Consider the following 20,985-nt stretch of genomic DNA (forward strand, 5'->3'; position numbering starts at 1 on the left):
TCACTTGTAGCGTAAGTTAAACAAAGCGGAACCTTTATTATGTCACGTGACCATTATCGATCGTTCGAGAGATCTAAACATAGAGGGCTCTATACTGAAGTAGTTTAAAAGGTAAACAAACAAAATGGAAGACCTCAGTGATGCCGAGTTCTCGAATGAAATTATAATACGTTATGTATTTATAATCACATAAATTTAGTGTACTTTGTTTACAGATGCTATCGAGAGAGTGCTACTTGGTGGTTTTCGGTAAGGGATATATTTAAGAAGCGGCAACATCAAGGATACCAAGAAAATTTGGTGAATGAAATATCCACCATCCGCGTATTGCGAAATATGTTGAAATTTCCCGGGACATATGATAGTGACGTCACTACAACGCACATTTTCATTGGCTGACTTACACGATTTACGCCGGGAACGACCGAAAAAATAGAACACGTTTTAAGTCCGACCGAAACGGGCGGAACGGCAATTCCGTCGTACTCGGCGTTAAAGTTTTCGGTCGACTCAAGTTACGCCGGGTTTCCGTCGTATTTTCGGTCAAGTGAGAACCTAGCTTAAGAGCTAATCGCTCATAGTGATGTTCTACGCATGAAGCGCCGTTAATCTACGTACTTAAGAAATTTTATCAAAGTGCTAATTTATATTAATCGAAAAAATTATTTGTAAATATATCGAAAACGCATAATTATTTGAGTTTTTCGGTTAAAACGATCAGAAAACCCAGACCCCAGCTAACAAAATATAATGTCACACTGTCCTGCAAAATGTAGTTCGAAATTTTTTAATCGAACTAGCGTGCGTTTTAAAGTTTGAATTTCAACACGCGAAAAATACTTGTACAACAGTTTAAAAACTTTGATAACTTGTTTTAATTAATACGGACAGTTTTGGTTAGTTTGCTTAGTGATGTAATGATATTCAAGAGCCATAGTCGATTAAAAACTACTCGTTCTTTAAAATCTTTAAATGAATTTCACTCTTTGTTTCATACAGTTAGTTTTGAAAAATCTGAGTGGTTGCGTTTACCAGAAGAAGTTTATATAACCTCATTGGATTACTATCTTAATTCGAAATAATAAATCGTAAAAATGAAGGTTTTTGAAAAAAATGTGAAAAACTTATAGTAAAAAGTCTTGTATTTTTGTATAAGTTTGTTATATAATATTTTAAGGGTAAATAAATCTTCGAAAAAGCGATTTTATTTATAAAAGATTCAGAACGACTTATCTCCCGAAGACTGTTATTTTTTAGCAGATATATAATGTACAGGGATTAACTTTCAACTCCACTTGTGTTTTAGAAAAAGCCTCTCTCAAGGTCTTAATGTAGGGGATTTATACATCGTCGTAGCATTTTATTGAAAAGCAGAACGAACTAGTAATACCCGCGAAATCCTCACAGCGAATAGACTGTTAACCCTTAGCTTAAATTCACTTATTTTTGCAATGGGTTCAATTATTTTGGATGACCTTTGTGAATCTCCATTTTGGGTATGTACGTATGTTTTATGCTTTCAGAGCTCTGATTATAGCATTTGATGGCTATGAAAGAGGGTTCGAATAGGCTTTGTGTTGAATTAATGAGAGTGTAATTATTTACAACAGGACTCCAATTTGACATGGTACACAGATAACCCAGATTTAACTCCGTGTTTTCAAAAGACCATCTTGGTCTGGTTGCCATGTGCAGTACTATGGCTCTTACTTCCATTGGAATTCGCTCTCATCACCAAGTCGGAACGGCGAAGCGTCCGTTGCTCTCATATTTACATTGCGAAATGTGTAAGTCCTTATTGAGCAAGGACCATCATTGTTCGGGACAATATGCACTGTACAGGCATAAAGTCTCCTTGGCACTACTCATTCGTTCCATCCGAAAAGCACCAAACTAAGGTACTACTTTTGCTTTGTTGTTACAGCTCTTGGTTTTGTTACTAGCCGCAATTAGCGTCTTAAAATTTGGAAAACAAATTCACCACGGTGATTATCAAGTTGTTGACAATTTGGCGGTGCTCCTTCAATTTGGAACTTATGTAAGACAATTTAAGAAAGTCCATATCTAACGTTGCCATGAAATAAATTGAACTTGCTTGTTGCAGATCTTGGCGTTATTATTCATAATTTACGGCAGAGGGGATGGAATTTTGTTTTCCGGAATACTGACTATGTTTTGGTTTCTCTTAACACTATCGCAAACTATCACACTGAGATCCACCATCATGAAATACTATTTACAAGTAAGCAAAGGTTTTCATTCCAATTTATAATAATATTTTGGCAAAATCAAAACGTGGAATATTTCAGAACGACAAGGATGAATATTTCGGGCTGGTCATTCAGTCGGTAATTTACCCTTTAGTAGTTGTTGCCCTTGTGCTACACACACTGACTGACAGCGTGGTTGAGAACGGAAGACAAATATGTTCAAGGGAAGACAAATTGGTAATATTCTAGATATTTGTTTCCCATTATTCCACACTATTTACTAAGGGCTAGTGCGTTTCTATTACATTAGTAAGCTCTCATTAAGGTTTTAACGTACCTAGATGTTGAACATATAAACAAGTGTATTCTTTTGAAACGTTTTACAAAAAGTGTTCAAGGGCTATTTATTATTTTAAAACTATTAGAAATCAAGAGAAGATTATGCGTCGTTTTGTTCACGCATGGTACACACATGGATTACCAGGTAAATCTGTTATTCTTATGTATTTGAATTATTTGAAGCAGTTATTACAAAGAAGCTGATTGTATTTGACACTCGATTTCTTATGTTGATTTTTCCGATTACGTTTATGAATTGTAGCGTCCTCTGGAAAGGCTGGAAGAAAGGTTTGGAGCCATCAGATGTGTTTGAACTGAATGACTCGGAGCAAGCGCTGACTGTCTCACGTCTTTTCGAAAAACATTGGAAACCCCGAGCTAAGACGAATAATGTAGGCGATGATATGGAAATGAAACGCTTTTCGGAAGAACGAAACAGAACAAACAATCAAAGCAAATCCATCAGTTGGCCCTTGTTGAGGACAGTTGGGCCTTACTTGATTGCTGGAGTGGTCTTTCAAGTTCTGTCCGACATAGTGTCTATCGGTCCCACCCTTTTAACAGGGTAAAGAATTTTAATTATTCAGTAATATAAGTTATTATTTATGGAAAACCAAGGATATTACATCAAATTCAAATAAAAAGAACGAGGTTGTACCTGGTTTCACTTAAGCGCGAAATTATGGTCCTTTGTTGCTGTCAGTTGGTTCATACTGAAGTGTAGAGAAAGAACCAATCACTTGAGCAATGACATATTTGTTTTCAGTGGGTCAGCCTAGCTAAGCCACTGGTTAAGCGGAATGTTTTTTTTATTTCTCTGAATATTCTTTAAAACTGATTTATGCAGCGGTTTAAATTATAAGTGGTTTGCAATGCATTAAGTTAACTTTGAAAATATTAGAACCAACACAGAAAAAACGATGTTTAGATTCTAAACGTTTTCCTAAACGGGAAAATGCAACGCCTTTTTAAACACGAGCCCAGCCTATACGCGTTTAGTTCTGAAATTTTTATTTTTCAAACGCGTATAGTTTGAAAATGTTTACGTTTCAAACGCGTATAGTTTGAAAATGTTTACGTTTCAAACGCGCATAGATTGAAAAAGTATCTGCTCCAAACGCGTTTAGATTGAAAACGATTATGTTCGAAACGCGTTTAGATTGAAAACGTTTATGTTTCAAACGCGTTTGTTTTGCAAACGTTTAGGTCTCAAACGCGTTTAGGTTGAGAACGTTTATGTTTCAAACGCGTTTAGATTGAAAACGATTATGTTTCAAACGCGTTTAGATTGAAAACGTTTATGTTTGAAACTCGTTTAGATTGAAAACGTTTATGTTTGAAACGCGTTTAGATCGAAAACGTTTATGTTTCTAACGCGTTAAGATTGAAAACGTTTATGTTTCAAACGCGTTAAGATTGAAAACGTTTATGTTTCAAACGCGTTAAGATTGAAAACGTTTATGTTTCAAACACGTTGAGATTGAAAACGTTTATATTTCAAACGCGTTCAGATTGAAAACGTTTATGTCTAACCCGCATGTAGTTTTCCAACGTTAATGTACAGATGTGGTATAGCTTAAGTAATATATAAACAACTATTTCAAATTATAATATAAAAATTATTCTTGGAATATCAAAATAAAACGGATCTTTATAGCTACAAAACTACCAAAGGCATCGAAATTGCGAAAAATATATCTATATATTACTTTTAAATTATAAAAAAAGAAAATATTAAGGTTTTGTAGGATTTCTTTACACGAGGCGAACTGCTAACGCGTTGCACTAGTGTAACAAGTTCTAAAAACCAAAATACAAGTTGGGAAAACCAAAATATTACCTCTCCGAGTCAAGACGACTACTTACAAACTTATTTACCCAGATATGGAAATGTTTCTTAAGTTAAAATCTATGAAATATTAAAGCAGTATACAAAGCACAGCAAATATACTGTAAATCAGACGACATTTTACATCCAATAATGATATACTTGTACACATTAAAATCATCCGATGGGGGAAAAACGGGAAATGAAGAGATAAAACTTTGGAGGGATATTACCTTTACGTGTTTGTAAAGGCCCAATTTTCTACTCCTCAACTGTATGCCCTCTATGTTCAAAGCCATATTCACAACAGGGTTGCATTGTAAACACTATCCTTTCGTTTCATCTCAACGATTTTCGTAGTTTGTCAACATGACTGTTAACGTTACATAACACCAAAGCTTATTTGTGGCTACACACACTGAAAGTAAATGCGTACCATAAAAAGCATGAAAACACGAAGCTATTATCCGATTACGATCAGACCTTTCACTGGTCTGGGCTGCGTTCAGCAGAGCTCACCAAAAAAGACAGCGGATTTTGGAAATGTTTACCGGTGAGGTCTGTCGTCATAGCTTTTCTCCGGTCATCGGCGTTTTATAAATGACGCTAGCGCAATAAAGCGTGCAAGGTACCAAGGCTTAACAAAAATTGTATGATAACATATTTATAGAGATAGATAACAACTTTTATAATTAAAATTAGAAACTAACATATCTTTTAAAATTCTCGCGTGATCAACTGGTTTCACGCCAATTAAATAGCTATAGTCCCATAGTGCTATTTGTATTAATTCCTCCATGGTTTTTTCGCCAAGCTGAGAACTATGCGTTTTACGTCACGTTATCCAAAGAGCCGACTATTTTCTTTGAAGACCGCGCTAGCTCAGCGCTTAGCACCGTGACGTCAAAATTCAAAAACAAACAAATTCCGTTATGTAGGACACTGCTAACAGCGCTGGGCTCTGCTGAACTCGGCCCAGATTTCCACCATGATTATATAATCTAAGCCTAATTATTTAAAAGTGTATTTAACTTTCGGCTCACTCTGAACCGTTAATGTCTCTGCATTACAGAAACGAAAACCAGGCGTTTACTATTTGGTTCACTAGGCCTATTGACAAATAAAATTTCATTTGACCAACATAGTAGCGTTGTGCTTGTATTCACTTTAGAAAGGATTATGCTATAAACAGATGTAGTATAGCTTAAGTATTATATAAACATCCATTTTAAATAATAATATTAAAAAAAATCTTTGGAATATCAAAATGAAATAGAGCTTTAAAGCTACAAAAGTACTAAATACATCATAATTACGAAAAATATTTCCACATATTCACTTTATATTAAGGATAAAGGGAATATTATGGTTCTGTAGGATTCATTTACACATCAAAACAAAACGAACTTCTAACGCAGCGCACTACTGTAACAACGGACGGACACACACAGACAAAAACATAGACTGCTTTTTAACTCTTTCCGTATTAATTTTGAATTGAGAAACAAGATTATCTTAAATATTAAAATAAATATAATTAATATTTAATATTTTCTTCGTTAGTTATTCGCCTTATTGAACGTTACATCGTTTTAAAAAAGAACAATTAAACATTCTTGAGAGACTTGACTAATATTGGCGTTTGAAGTGAAGCATACGCCGGTTGCTTCGCCTTAATCAAATAGGTAGTATATAAGGGTGTCGAACTACAGTTAAAAGCAAGAACAACCGCAATTGCGAAAACCTATCGTGGACAACCCACCCTAGGGAGGCTAGACGTTTCTCGTAACCCTAGCTGATCGCCGCGAATGTCTTAAACCCAACGATGACGATGGAGTAGAAGCCAGGTGTGCAGACTGGTGTCCATGTGTGATGGACAAAAACAAAGACCAGAAGATGGTGGTGTAGAAGCCAGGTGTGCAGACTGGTGTCCATGTGGGATGGACAAAAACAAAGACCAGAAGATGGTGGTGTAGAAGCCAGGTGTGCAGACTGGTGTCCATGTGGGATGGACAAAAATAAAGACCAGAAGATGGTGGTGTTAGAAGCCAGTGTGTAAAGACTGGTGTCCATGTGGGATGGACAATGACCAGAAGATGGTGGTGGTTAGAAGCCAGTATGTACAAACTGTTGTCCATGTGGGATGGACGAAGGCCTTAAGATGGTGGTGATTAGAAGCCAGTAAGTACAGACTGGTGTCCGTGTGGGATGGACAAAGACCAGAAGATGGTGGTGTGAGAACTCAAGTAGAGTAGCCATTTCCGTGACTGTGAAAGCAGTTCGGAAATGGCGAACACGTTTGCTCCGATTTGGAAACTGCGAACGCGGTCACGTGGGTGTAACAACAGACACACACACAGACACACAGACACACAGACAGACACACAGACACACACGATCGTTACAGAACCTCTCCGTGACATACGTCACTCGGAGAGGTAATTACCTCTCCGAGTCAAGAGGAGGACTACTACTACAAACTTATTAACCTAGATATAGAATTATTTCTCTTTTTTTGAAGTAAAAATTTACGAATTTTTAAACCAGTATTCCGAGCATAGCGAATATACAGTAAAGCAGACGACATTTACATCCAATAATGATACGTCTTGGACACATTTAATAAGTAAATGGGAAAAAAACAGGAAATGAAGTGTATAGATTTTGGAGAGATATAACCTTTATGTCTTTGAAAAGGCCCAACTGTCTACGCCTCAACTGTTAACCCTATTTTCTTATAGCTACATTCACAACTGGTTAGCAGTATAAACACTACAGTCTCGTTTCACCTCAACGATTTTCTAAGTTTGCCAACATGAGTGTTAACGTTAAATACCACCAAAGCTGACTTGTGGTTGGACGCACTGAAAGTCAATACGCACCATAATAAGAATGAAAACTTCTAAGCTATAACCCAATAACGATTAGCCCTTCCACTGATCTAATTGCCACCATGATGCATTCCGTAGCTAATACCCGTTTACCATTAGGCTTTTCACTGGTCTAAATGCCAATATGATCTTTTCTTCTATTATTAAATCTAAACCTGATTATTTAAACGTGTAAATAACTTTCGACTCCTCTGAACCGTTAATGTCCCTTCATTACAGACACGAAAATAAAACCCACAGTTTAGTTCACCTTAAGTCTCAATTATTTACTCTTTGGTTCACTAAGCCTATTGCGGATAATATTTGATTTACCCGATTGAGTCCAGGCCTAAGCTTCCTTCTTGAAATCTTTAGATCAAGGATTATTCTATATACAGATATAGTATAGCTTAAGGAATATATAAACAGCAATTTCAAATAATAATATTAAAAATATCCTTGGAATATCAAAATGAAACAGAGCTTTAAAGCTAGAAAAGTACTAAATGCGTCGTAGTTACGAGAAATATTTCCACATATTCACTTTATATTATGGAAAAAGTGAATATTAAGGTTCGGTAGGATTTCTTTACACATTAAAGCAAAGCGAACTGCTAAAGCAGCGCGCTAGTGTAACAACGGACCGACACACACAGACAAAATCATAGACTGCTTTTTAACTCTTTCCGTATTAATTTTGAATTGAGAAACAAAATTATCTTAAATATTAAAATAAATATATAATTAATATTTGATATTTTATTCGTTAGTTGTTCGCCTTATTGAGCTTTACATCGTTTTAAAAAAGAGCAATTAAACATTCTTGAAAGTTTTGACTAATATTGACGTTTGAAATGAAACATACGCCTGTTGCTTCGCCTTACTCAAATAGGTAGTATATAAAGGATTTGAATCGCAGCTGTAGATAAGAACATCGCAATTGCGTGAACCTTTGGAGGAAGACCCCGCCATTGGAAGGCTAGACGTTTCTCGTAACCCTTGCCGATCGCCGCGTACAAATATAAGTACCCTGGTAATGGTAAAACAGTCAACGTGGTCGTCCCCTAGCAAAAACGTTGAACTGACCGGTCCCAGGTGCCTAGAAAGGCTTAAAAAAGTGTTAACATATTCTATACACTTATTTGCAAGTTTAGAATCGTCTTGATTTTTAATAGAAAACCCCATTTTGATGTTTTTACGTTGGTACGCCAAGATAACAAATAATATATTTTGATCGGTTATATGTACTAAACCTCTGATCTAAACTTAGAGTTCACTTCAGAAATGGTCACTGAAACATTTTTGAAGGCAATTTTAGCGTGAGTCAAACCGTTTAATGAGCAACACTTTTCTAAAATTAGAATTAATAACTCAAAATTAAACCCAGTTATAAACCAAACTAATATAAAAATAAAATTTTATTTATTTACTAAATATGGGCGAAGTTCTAATATGGCTTTTTTGTGAGTAAATTCTGACTTTTGACGTCTCAAGCACCAGCGAATGAATGTACCCCATTCCCAAATTTCTGAACCTTGGCCTCTCGGCATGAGAAGGGGTTAAAACCGATTCACCAAATAAAATATTAACTATTCTTCCTCAGATGCTAGAGTTAACTACATGACGTCAATATGTTTATATCCTTTACACCTAGAGTAGGTTTTGAACACGTTTAAACCCTGGCGTTTCGGTTTATGTCCACTTTACGATAAGTTTAGATTTTAAACGTGTTTTTAAAGGCTTTCAATGCGCTGTTGTGTTTAGTTTTTATATGTTTAGCTATTACACCCATTGGTACTAGTTGGTGTTTAGTTTTCGTACGTCAAATCTAGGGGTTTAGATTTTCAACATGTTTAAATCAAATGGATGTGCTCAAAACCTAAACGTTGTTTTTTCTGTGAAGTTAACCTGTTTATAAACTTGTGTTTTCAGTTCCATTATTGATTATTCTACGAGTGAAGATTATTTATGGAAGGGAATTTTCTATGTTTGCCTTTACGGTCTGGCCGGTATTGCACAATCTCTGTTGCAAGAAGGCAGCGCCATTTTTCACACCAAACTAGGACTTAGACTAAAATCCGCCACCATGCACGTCTTGTACAAAAAGGTAAGGTGGAGTTATCTATGGGATGATAATTCTTTAACGAGATTGGTTGGAACAGACATTTCGCTTGTCGAGTAGCGATCGACGTGACCTGGCAATGGGTGAAATACTGAACACGATGTACGTCGACACTAACAGATTCCAAATTCTGTCGCCGCAATTGGGTCTCTTGTGGTCGGTCCCAGTACAAATGGTACTGTGCTTCGCCTTTATGTACCAAGAACTGGGCTATTCAGCCTTTGCTGGCATTGTACCTATTGTCGTTCTTCTTCCACTAAACTATCTCAGCACGAAGAAATACAAAGAATTACAGGTAAATGTTATCCAACTAAAACTCCACTAGACCTTAATTGTTAAGGTCAAACTAAAAGTATCAGATTAAAAAGCACGAACAATTATCATTTACTGCAATTTCAACACAGGCAGTTTCAGTGAAGGGTTTCTTTAATTGTCTCGTTTTTTAGATTGAACTGATGAAACTGAAGGACAACAGAATTAAAATGATGAGTGAAATTTTGAACGGAATCCGCGTCTTGAAATTATACGCCTGGGAGAGATCTTTCCAGAGAGTCGTTCTTGAAATCAGGAAGAAAGAAATTGCACTCATGAAGAAACAAGGCCTCTTCCAAGGAATAAATATTTTTATATCTTCTCTCATACCGGTTTTGGTACGAACGTAAAATGTTTACAAGTGGATTATTGTTATCGCTAACGGGGCCATGGGGACACATAGAGGTGTAGACATTTCAACTTCGTGTCAGTTGGTTTTCCACTCGTTCTCACTTGACACAAAAAGGCAGATAGTCCTGAAATCTGACCCATTTTGCCGGTATCGTCCCTTTCAACCGAATTCCCAATGGACCTAAATCCCATTCGACCGAATATCCCGCAATGATTTTAGATTTCCAGCCCAATGGCTATATTCCCGATGGACCGAAATCCCAATCGTCCGAATATGCCCCTAAAAAATACATGAATATAACTTGAAACACTGTAGCCGTCAGCGATTCGGTGGTGTAGTGGATACGATGTTGGACTGCGAAGCGATAGGTTGTTGGTTCGAATCTCCGAAAGGTATGTTAATAATATCAGAAGCCTATAATTAAACCTCCTTCGGAGGGAAGCCTCTATCAAGCCATAGACGCCACGTTAAAAATCTGAAACGTCTTGGTTACGCGCTTCACTAAAGAGAACACTAAAGTGGTTGCGGACTGACAACTAATGAATAGTCTTTGTAGAAAGAAAATAGTTCGACCTTGCCCAAAAAAAAAGATAAAATAAAATGGCGGTGCACATACGATCAAAATACGACGAGAGACAATGATAGTCTTTGGAAATCGCCGAATACCAATCTAATATAAGTATAGTATTCTTTTCAACATTGTTTTTAAGTTTTTTGGCACTTTTTCTCGGAATTATTTTTGGAAATATTCTCTTTCAAATTTAAAAATATTGAACATAACCTTCTTATTAGACCATAAAGTCCTAAGTTTAATTGGGAGTGTTTGTCTAAAGTAAGCGAGATTTTTACAAATAAATTATGTAAAATTTCTTGCCTTTCATTCCCAATATGCTTTACGAAACTTTCACTTGTAATATCTTTTAAAATTAAATCATAAACAGCTTCAATACCCATTATTGAAATTACCCTGGGCCTACCATCGCTTTATCACAGACTCCACTGTAGCAGACGACAGTTACAATTTCAAAATAGCCGCTGGCGTAGGACTTTTATATCTTATGTAAAGGCGCTATTTTTTCGCCGTCAATAAAATTGTACCGCTGCGTCGATGTCTCTAAGCGCGAAAACAAGACGTTTCACGTTTTTTGCCTAGATAGAGGCTTCTCCTCTTATCCGCTTCTGATAATATTAATAGTAAATGTTTCGTGTTACTAATTAAAACGCTCACTTTTATTCCTTTCAAGGCAAGAGATATATAGAATTAATAAACAAATTGTGCTTAAAATGAAGTACTGGTTCCATCAATGTCTTTAAGTTTTGAATTAAAATTTTAATATTTTGGTTTCGGGTGGGTTCGGTTAGGTTAGGTTAGGTTTGGTTTGGTTTGGTTCCAATAATTCGTTGACACCTTTTCCAAAATATGCTCCTTTTAATTAGCTACCACCTTTTTCAAAATATTCTCCTTTTAATTAGCTACCACCTTTTCCAAAACATTCTCCTATTTATTAGCTGCCACCTTTTCCAAAATATTCTCCTATTTATTAGCTGCCACCTTTTCCAAAATATTCTCCTATTAATTAGCTGCCACCTTTTCCAAAACATTCTCCTACTAATTAGCTGCCACATTTTCCAAAATATTCTCCTTTTAATTAGCTACCAACTTTTCTAAAATATTTTCCTTTTAATTAACTACCACCTTTTCTAAAATATTCTCCTATTAATTAGCTGCCACCTTTTCCAAAAGATTTTCCTATTAATTTAAAACATATTTAATGCAAAACCATACAGTATGTCTTCTTCCAGTTCAATAGAATTTCGGTCCAATGGGACTATTATAAAATCGCACCTTTTGGCTACGTTCGGTCGAATGGGACTCCACAAAAAAGCCGTTCTGTCGAATGGGAATTCGGTTCAATGGGACCAAAGCATTTTGCCAGGCTCTAGAAAGGCGATAACACCACATTTCAGCCATGGAAGAAGGACACGGTTTGAAACTGGGTTTCCTGTTGGTCATCATCTCTTTCGGACTATTCAACCATTAAGTCATACCTCTCCTTGGAAGACACAAATGGGTCAGTTACTCTAGTGATATCTGCGATAAAAAATGGATGGGCCAAACATCGTATTAAAAACGTCACTTATAGCGTCACTAGAAGTTTATATGTTGCACAGTTTACTTTCCCTCTTACAGTAGAATTTGCAGTGCAATTTTGCTCGGTCAGAAGAGAAGTGTATCGTTGACTGTCTCGTTGGAGCCAGTCATTATTTTTATGGAAACATGTTGTTATTATCATATGAAAATCCCTGTTGCCATGACAACAACAGGAAGCGCAGTATGTTTGGAAGCTTCTGTATGAGTTTCTATAACCCAATCGAATGACTGGAAAATAAGTAACCTCCTGAGATCTATAGATGTCCCCGTGGAGCGAGATTATACCCTTGCCCTATTTTACCCCACACGTAGTATAGCTTATATGGCTTTTGCTCATTCCAAGGAGGGGTATGAATTACTGATTCAATTTGAGGGCTTACATACTTTTACATTCTAATGACTTTTATGTTCCTACAGATATTGTTTCTAAATTTTCAGATTACTTCACCCTGTTTCGCCATGTACGTGTTAATTGACGACGATAACATTCTCACCGCGAGGAAAGCTTTTGTATCATTTCAGTTGGTGCGCTTATTAGCCACGTCAATGCTTACTTTTCCGGATTTCGTAAATAACCTAGTTTTGGTAAGAAATGGGTAAGGGAGCGTCAACTGATTGGGATTTTGACCTTCCCTTATGTAAAAACATCTCAAATTGACGAAAATCGACTAAGTAATTTTTTACAGACACACGTCTCAGTAAGGAGAATTTCAGACTTGTTGAGTCGTGAGGAAACCAAACATTACGTGCAACAGATGGCTAGTGACAGCCAATATGGTATGTCATTTAATTAGGAACTTGAAAAGTCAAGACAAGTCGCTTATTATTTACTGCAGCTATTTCTACACAAGCAGATGAAGTTAATCTCAAAATTAATTGAGGTTGAAATGTAAAGGAGTGAACTTGAGCGCAAAGAGAGACACTATTGACGGAACTTCTTAAGAACTTAACTCACCAATCTGGGGAATTAAAATAAACAAAATATATCCTCCTGTAATCATTAGGGTTATTCTCATAGTAACTTTATACCGCAGGTCAAAAATAATTCTGGTGGAAATATACTTAGGAAACCTCGCAAAGACAAAACTTTCTCCTTTAAAATCTTACTTGTAAAATAATATCGTTTTCAAAGAGGGTTTAAATTCCTAAGTTAGCTTTAAGATTGTTTTCCGATCTTTTTGAACCTATGTTATATCATTCTTTTTCTATGAAAATTTCAGCAATTGAGATTAAGAATGGAACGTTTCATTGGAATTTGGAAGCGCCATCAGCGATGGTTCTTCAGAACATCAATTTCGAAGTGTTCCGAGGTTCTTTGGTGGCCGTGGTCGGTCCGGTGGGTTGTGGCAAGTCTTCTCTCTTGTCCGCTATGGTTTCCGAGATGCAGATGGTAAAGGGAGAGGTGAGAGTAGCCGGGAGAGTGGGATACGTCACTCAACAACCCTGGATACAGAACACCACACTCAGGCAGAATATACTCTTCGTGAACGACATGAACCAGGAAAAGTACAACAATGTCATAAACTCATGCGACCTACAACCAGACTTCGAACAACTACCCGCTGATGACGAAACGGAGATCGGAGAAAGAGTATGTAATTTTGAAAACAAAAACATTTTAAGAAAACGGCTGAACTGTGAACAAAATGTTCAAAATCGCCGAAGTGGTATCTAGTTGAAGAGGGAAATGAAGTTATTGATAATAAAACCTTGGTGGGGAGTAAGGTAAATATTCTTCTTGGCTTCTCAAAGATGTTTAAAATCAAACGCGAGTGATAAAATGGGGAAAGGCAGAGGCGAATGAATGTGCAACATCAAATTTCATACGAAGTAACGCTGTAGCAATGTCCAGTGTTGCTGAACATGGTTACAATATAAAGCTCATGCACTCGTTAATAATCATTAGAGATCGCACTTCCGCTCACTTATCAAAAGAGAGTGGATGTTATTGAACACGTTCCCGATGAACGACTTCTAAATGTATGCCGTTTCTCGGGAAGTTGTGGAAATCGACTGAAAAATACAATGTGCTGTGCTCGAAAAACCTAGCGTAGCAACGTTTTATTCATAGTTCCATAGATGGCTGCTTTAGTAATGTGTTAGTTAACTAATTTTAAATGATAGGGTATCAACCTGAGTGGTGGTCAGAAGCAAAGGGTAAATGTGGCCAGAGCAATTTATCGCGATGACGATGTTTATCTCTTTGATGACCCTTTGGGGGCGGTTGACTCACACGTGGCCAAACATCTCTTCAACGAAGTCATTGGACCACATGGATTGCTTCAAAAAAAGGTAACGCTATCCATTTTTCTATTCTAGCATCCATAAATCTAAATAAGGTGTTGCCATGTCGTTTCGATTAAATACCGATAGTAGTTGGATATGGCAAAATATATTCAGGCTGAAAGTCTCGAGCTTACGCAAATAAACCCTTTTGAGTAGCTATCTTTTCGATTTCCTTGCTCGCTCGACATTTAGCTTTTCAATCATTTACAGACGAGAGTTTTGGTGACACACAACTTGAGCTTCATCCGAGAAGTGGACGAGATCTTCTTCATGAACAACGGACGAATCATCGAGAGAGGAACCTATGACGAAATCATGAGTCGTCAGGGAATGGCCAGAGATTATTTCGCGCAACACATGAACGATGAGAATAAAAAAGAACCGTCGTGAGTAAATCTACACTTTCTACCTCCCATAAGTATTAGGAAAACGAAAATGCTTAAGTCATAAAAGAAACCCATACCCATTTTTGTAATGGGTATATACTGCTGTGTGTGGGGTAACTCTCGCTTTAAGTACGTTACTTATTTTCCAGTCATATATAATTGGGTATATAAACTCCCACAAAAGCTTTCAAAAAGTCTGCTCCTCCTGTTGTTGCTATACTGCCTTTAATTTTTAAAACTGTAATTATTTTAACAATCACACAATTTCACGATCTAATTGCGAGCCTCACTTTTTATTTACGAATTAATTTTAAAAAAATTATGCCACAACTTTCATAGTTGCTAAGCCGTTTCTTCATAAAAACAAACGCCTCAAAATGACAGTTTCTATCACTCGTCTATTAACCTTTTCCGTAATTAGCTTAATAATTTTATTTAGTTTATTATAACTACCATTCATTTACAAACGGCTACAAAAGACAGTCAACGCACCCTACCCTCCCGAAGGTGCAAAACTGCCTGTAGTGGCACATTTCTTACAGTGACGCAATAACTGACATTTTTAATAGGTTGTTTGGCCCATCTCCTTTTTACCCCATACCTCTCTTCAGACACAGGCCCAATTATCCTTCTAACGAGGGATATAACTTCCATTTCATGAAATTTAACCACGTACTGTTGAAATTAGCCAAGCGAATTTCATTTTGGACAACCGCCTTATAGTGTACTGTTTCAGAGATAACCCCTTTTTGTTTGAATTAAGCGATTCTAATTTATGAATTTTGGTAATGCAATTTTATAGTACGTTAAATATCGAAGTTGAAAGACTTCATCTTGCATCCCAAGGAAAAGTTTTAGATGAAGATGAGGCAAAACTTATGACTAAAGAGGTTCTCAAAGAAGGAAATGTATGTACTCATTAATATTGTAGGAGAGTTATAATTTTTCTTGGCTTCTTGAGAACTAAAATTGAAAGCCTTATTTTCCCTAGTGATAATGTTACTCCGCATTTGCAGATATCCTTATCATACTACAAACAATATTTTAAAGTTTATGGTATAACATGGATTGCGATCGTCCAAGTATTAATCACCAGTGCTGCGGTCCTTAATTTCGCCTCCGTTTACTGGCTTTCTCTCTGGTGCGCGGACTCCAAGGAAGATTTTGAAGCTAATCCGGACTTAATGGCAACGCGTATAGTGGTCCTATCCGTTCTTGGTCTAAGCCAAGCCATTGCGGCATTTCTGAACGTAATCAGAGCGTCAAACTGTCTACATGGGAAAATGCTCGACAGTGTATCTCGTTCTCCATTGTTAATGTTCGACACGACCCCCGTTGGAAGGATACTTCATCGTTTCTCCCAAGATATAGACACCCTCGATCAGCAATTACCTTCAGTGTTATCGCTAACCAATTGCGGACTGATATTTATACTTGTTTTCACGTTAGGAATTGCAATATATTTACCATTATTCATAATTCCCTGCATTTTTGTTGTCGTTGGATACCTTTTACTTCAGGTAGGAACTGGAATTCAGTTTCCTCTTTCCTGTCATATGTAATTATTCAGCAACACATTCAATTCTTTTGTCCTTATAAACACTGGAAAAATTCAGAATGAACTGAAGATTTTCCCATATTCTTTGCAGCGTTTTTTGATGTCGAGCAACCGTCAATTCAAGCGCATAACAAGCTTGAGAAATTCCTTCCTGTTTTCGCACGTGGGAGGATCAGTAGCTGGCAGCACTGTCATAAGGGCATGTGACGCCGAAGAGAACTTCGAAGGACACTTTCTGAAACTGATCGACGAATGCACTGCCGCTAACTACATGATGAACATGGCACAAAGGTATCTATCTTATTTAAATGTGTCAGTAAAGCCCGGTTTAATTTGCGGCTTTTTCGTTCTGAAGCGAGTTTTTTCTTTGCATCTACACTATGTTTTTACCATATGGTTGAAAATTGCTGTAGATGCAAAGCATCACAGGCATTTCTGAAAGTCAATAAAATACAATTTCTTTCCAGATGGCTGACAGTACGCTACAATATCTTGGGCAATTGCTTGATGTTTTGCACAGCACTTTTCATCATTCTGAACAAACAGACCTTGTTAGTTGATTTCGTTGGATTGATCTTGGCCAATGCTGATCGGGTAAGTAAAAAAAAAAAATTAAAAGTATTATTTTCTTTAATATAATTGGCCCATGAGAATTTCTCCAAAATTTTGAAAAACATTTGGGCATGCATTCCTTTCACATGGAACAAGTATTTATTTTCTACAAATAAAGTACAAGTCGGGAAAACCAAAATATTACCTCTCCGTGTCGAGAAGATTATATAAACTTAAGTAACCAATGAAAACGTCGACCTTTTTGCCCTCATCTTTTCCCGCGCTTTGCGCTTCCGCATTTCATCCTTACTCTCAACATTATCTTCCTCCATTTTACATACAAAAATCGAATACTCACAAAAAGAAGCGGCAAAAACCTGCTGGCTCTTTACAACCACTTAATTTGACTTAATATCCAACTTCCAAACACAAATATTTACTGGTAGATAAATTGACAACCTACAAGCAAAGAAAAATTCTCACGAATGGCTCCCGCAAATTTAAAAGGTCTATTTTCAACTAGGTTTTTTTTAAATTTTTGGTCTAACTGTTATCTACACCTAGATGGTTTTCAGTGAAACAAACAAGGAGCATAAACACAATAATGGAAGCTTCAGTTTTATTTAAAACATGTAAAACAATTATCATCTCTGCAAATAGCTTACACATGTCTTTTTTACCAATGCCTAACCGTTTGGATTTTTCTAAAGCAATCTCAGCACCAAAAAATATTTTTTGATACAAAATAAATGTTTTATATTCTTATTAAGAATAAAACAAGAGGATAAAAAAGATCTGTCCTCTCGTAATTTTTTAAGCTTTTATCAAGATTACTCTATACAACAGTAACAAGGAGTATAAACCCATTAGTGGAAGCAGTATTTTTTTTCCGAAACAATCTCGCTTATGTTTATCCTCTCTAGGCTTCGCTAAATACGTATTTCTCTTACGTAAAATATTAATAGACAGGCAAGGATTCATACCATTAAAGAAGGAGAGCAATATTATCCATATTTTCATTTCATATACAGAGAAAAGAAATTATTATGTTTCTGAGAGGAGCTTCCCATTTTTGTTGTTGTTTTGAAAAATATATCGCAATGCACGGGCCTTAATAGATATAGGAGGCAATGAAGGAAATATATCGCATGCACGGGCCTTGGTAGATGTAGGAGGCAATGATAATCTCTCTCTTTGCACGAGAGGTTTATCTTTAATATTTAAATAAATATAATTATTTTTAATTATTTTAATCTTCAATAATTAACATTAATAATAGTTAAATCGTTTAAAATAAAGTTATACCTATTATCATCTCAAACTTTGCTAATATTGACGTTTAAAGTGAAGGGTACCCCTCTTGCCCGCTTTTTTCAAATTTGGGGTATATATACGATTCGTTTCCATTATAATAGTAAGGAAAAAGCGCAATTGCGAAAACCTTTGGTGGAGATCCCACCTTAGGGAGGCTAGACGTTTCTCGTAACCCTAGCTGATCGCCGCGTATATCCTAAAACCAAACGATGATAATGGAGTAGAAGCCAATGATATAGATTGGTGTCTATGTGGAATAGACTTTGTGGATGGTGGTGTTAGAAGCCAGTGTAAGTGCAGACTGGTGTCAATGTGGGATTGACAAAGAATAGAAGATGGTGGTGGTGGAAGCCAGAAAAGTACCAGACCGGTGTTCATATGGGATGGACGAAGACCAAACATGGTGGTGTGAGAACTCAAGTATAGAATAGCCAAAGGAGAGAAATACAATTTTCCAAATTTCTGTGAACTGTCAATGCGGTCCGGAAATTGGGAACACGTTTGCTCCGATACGCAAACTGCGAACGCGGTCACGTGGGTGTAACAACGGACAGACAGACACACAGACAGACACACACACACACAGACAGACACGGCCGTTACAGAACCTCTCCTGGACTACGTCACACGGAGAGGTAAAAAATTTAATATTTTGATAATGACAGCTTCTGCAATTTCTTAAAGTCATTATCGCTGCCGCAACGAGTTTGGAATCAAGTATAGTCTCAATAGAAAGAGTTGGAGAATACGGTCGTTTGGAGTCCGAGGCTGAGTGGGAGAAACCAGAATGTCAACCGCCTGCTGACTGGCCTCAACGAGGACAAATCATATTCCACGACTATAGCACCAGATATCGCGAAGGGTTGGATTTGGTCTTGAAGGACATAGATGTCAAGGTCGATGCCGGAGAGAAGGTGGGCGTGGTGGGACGGACGGGCGCTGGAAAATCGTCTCTGACGTTGGCACTCTTTCGTCTCATCGAGGGGGTGCGCGGTCAGATTGTCATAGACGGAATAAAAGTGGAGAGATTGGGCTTGTCCGATTTGAGATCGCGGCTAACCATTATCCCCCAAGAGCCCGTCCTCTTCTCGGGCACACTCAGATTTAACCTTGATCCTTTAGGACTGAAAGACGACCAGCGTCTTTGGGCCGCCCTGGAACAGTCACACCTCAAATCCTTCGTGATATCACTCGAGCAGGGACTGGATTACCCCTTGACAGAAGGAGGGCAGAATCTGAGCGTCGGCCAGCGTCAGTTGGTTTGCTTGGCTCGTGCCTTGTTGAGGAACACTAAGATCCTGATCTTGGACGAAGCGACGGCCTCGGTCGACATGGACACCGACGATCTCATTCAAAAGACCATCAAGAAAGAATTCGCCAACTCTACCATCATCACCATCGCGCACAGAATAAACACCATCTTGGACTACGACAAGTTAGTTCGCCAACCAATTAATTCAGCTTAAAATTGTTCGCTAATTTAACTCTTCATAGGGTGATGGTTCTCGATCAGGGCCGAATTGTGGAATTCGACTCTCCACATGCTATCTTGAGGAATAAACAATCAATGTTTTACGTTTTGGCCAAAGATGCCAAAATAATCTAGATCATGTTTAAATTATGCACCCAGGCCTTACGTTTAATCTTAAGTAACAACAACAAACAACCTTTATCTTTTATTTTATTACTAATAGAGCGAGTTAAGATATGTATAATCCTTGGATTATAAATTGCTCAAAGCGTCATTAAATGATACGTTTATTTAAGTCCTTCAGAGACTAAAAAGACCCCTCTTAAAAGTTTTCTTCCATTTAAACCATGTAGTTAAGATATATAATTTATTTAACTATAGGCCTAGGCCAATTTGACCAAGAAATTTCAGTAATTCGGCCTGAATATTACTTTTGAACAAAATTTTTAACTAAGCATAAATTTCCGAAATACATCAAATATTTTATTTCGTTGAAGCATATACCATTACTGCAAAGAGCAACTGTGAAATTATTTCTTATTATGTTGTTGATATTTCTGTTAAATGGGATTTGGTCCAATATTATAATAACATAGCACCCAATAGCAATTTAAAAAATACCCGTGAAACCAGAAAATCAAATGCAATTTGGACCGAAGCTTTTTTATCTTTACAATGCATAGAGGGGTGGTGGCTAGCCTTTATGCCACTGCTAACCGACAGCTCCGTACACTACCTATTACCGTTAACCTCAGAAAGTTACTCGCAAGCTCTACGCTGAAGGGTAGATATATTAAGGATGTACCGTCTTACACTTCAACATATCAAAGTATATTTCGAGAATGAGAGTTATTAAGGATGTTGAGAATCCAAAGAGACAGACTCGGAAAATGACCATAAAAGCGGAGACGTTAATGACGACAAATGCATCTGGTGTTTCCGTACTCTGACAGGGATGCAATTCATTCTTCAAAGACGGATTCAAATCCTCGAAGCAGTCGCCCTCAGTCAATTGGCGCAACCTAATAAATATTGTATACTATTAAATAAAACATGAAACAAAGTCTTAGTCTTGGAAAACTTACCTTTTGTTGACGGTCTTGATGAGTGTTTTCGAAATGTTTTTCTTGAAATACATCACCCAGTAGTTTATCATCAAAGGTTTGCTAAGTTTCAATTTGCAACTTCCGGTCTTGGCGTATCTTGTTCTGATCATATTCCAATGGAGAATAT

General features: G+C 37.0%; 2 protein-coding genes and 1 long non-coding RNA gene across 3 annotated transcripts; all 3 read left to right on the forward strand.

Annotated features, from left to right (window-relative positions):
• The first annotated feature begins 1,319 nt into the window (after nt 1-1,319).
• On the forward strand, nt 1,320-13,208 carry LOC149718491 (multidrug resistance-associated protein 1-like). Its single transcript, XM_089860943.1, has 13 exons — nt 1,320-1,496; nt 1,611-1,787; nt 1,925-2,038; nt 2,105-2,242; nt 2,310-2,447; nt 2,636-2,694; nt 2,812-3,114; nt 9,180-9,354; nt 9,410-9,664; nt 9,816-10,019; nt 12,624-12,770; nt 12,872-12,962; nt 13,022-13,208. Exons 1-13 carry the CDS (start codon nt 1,452-1,454, stop codon nt 13,063-13,065), a joined length of 1,890 nt encoding a protein of 629 aa, XP_089717069.1. The 5' UTR covers nt 1,320-1,451; the 3' UTR covers nt 13,066-13,208.
• A 250-nt stretch (nt 13,209-13,458) lies between these two features.
• LOC149718492 (ATP-binding cassette sub-family C member 1-like) lies at nt 13,459-20,732 on the forward strand. Its single transcript, XM_089860944.1, has 9 exons — nt 13,459-13,776; nt 14,310-14,477; nt 14,682-14,857; nt 15,660-15,765; nt 15,874-16,377; nt 16,507-16,706; nt 16,883-17,009; nt 18,947-19,716; nt 19,776-20,732. The coding sequence occupies exons 1-9, from the start codon at nt 13,459-13,461 to the stop codon at nt 19,885-19,887; spliced, it is 2,481 nt and encodes an 826-aa protein (XP_089717070.1). The 3' UTR covers nt 19,888-20,732.
• LOC149718493 (uncharacterized) lies at nt 17,145-17,787 on the forward strand. Its single transcript, XR_016371301.1, has 2 exons — nt 17,145-17,474; nt 17,532-17,787. It is a non-coding gene; the product is annotated as an uncharacterized LOC149718493 (long non-coding RNA).
• Nucleotides 20,733-20,985: the final 253 nt, after the last annotated feature.

The sequence above is a fragment of the Phalangium opilio genome, unplaced genomic scaffold, assembly GCF_054372755.1.
Source record: "Phalangium opilio isolate 3A_F unplaced genomic scaffold, DU_Popi_V2 ptg000002l_1, whole genome shotgun sequence".
Lineage (NCBI taxonomy): Eukaryota > Metazoa > Arthropoda > Arachnida > Opiliones > Phalangiidae > Phalangium > Phalangium opilio.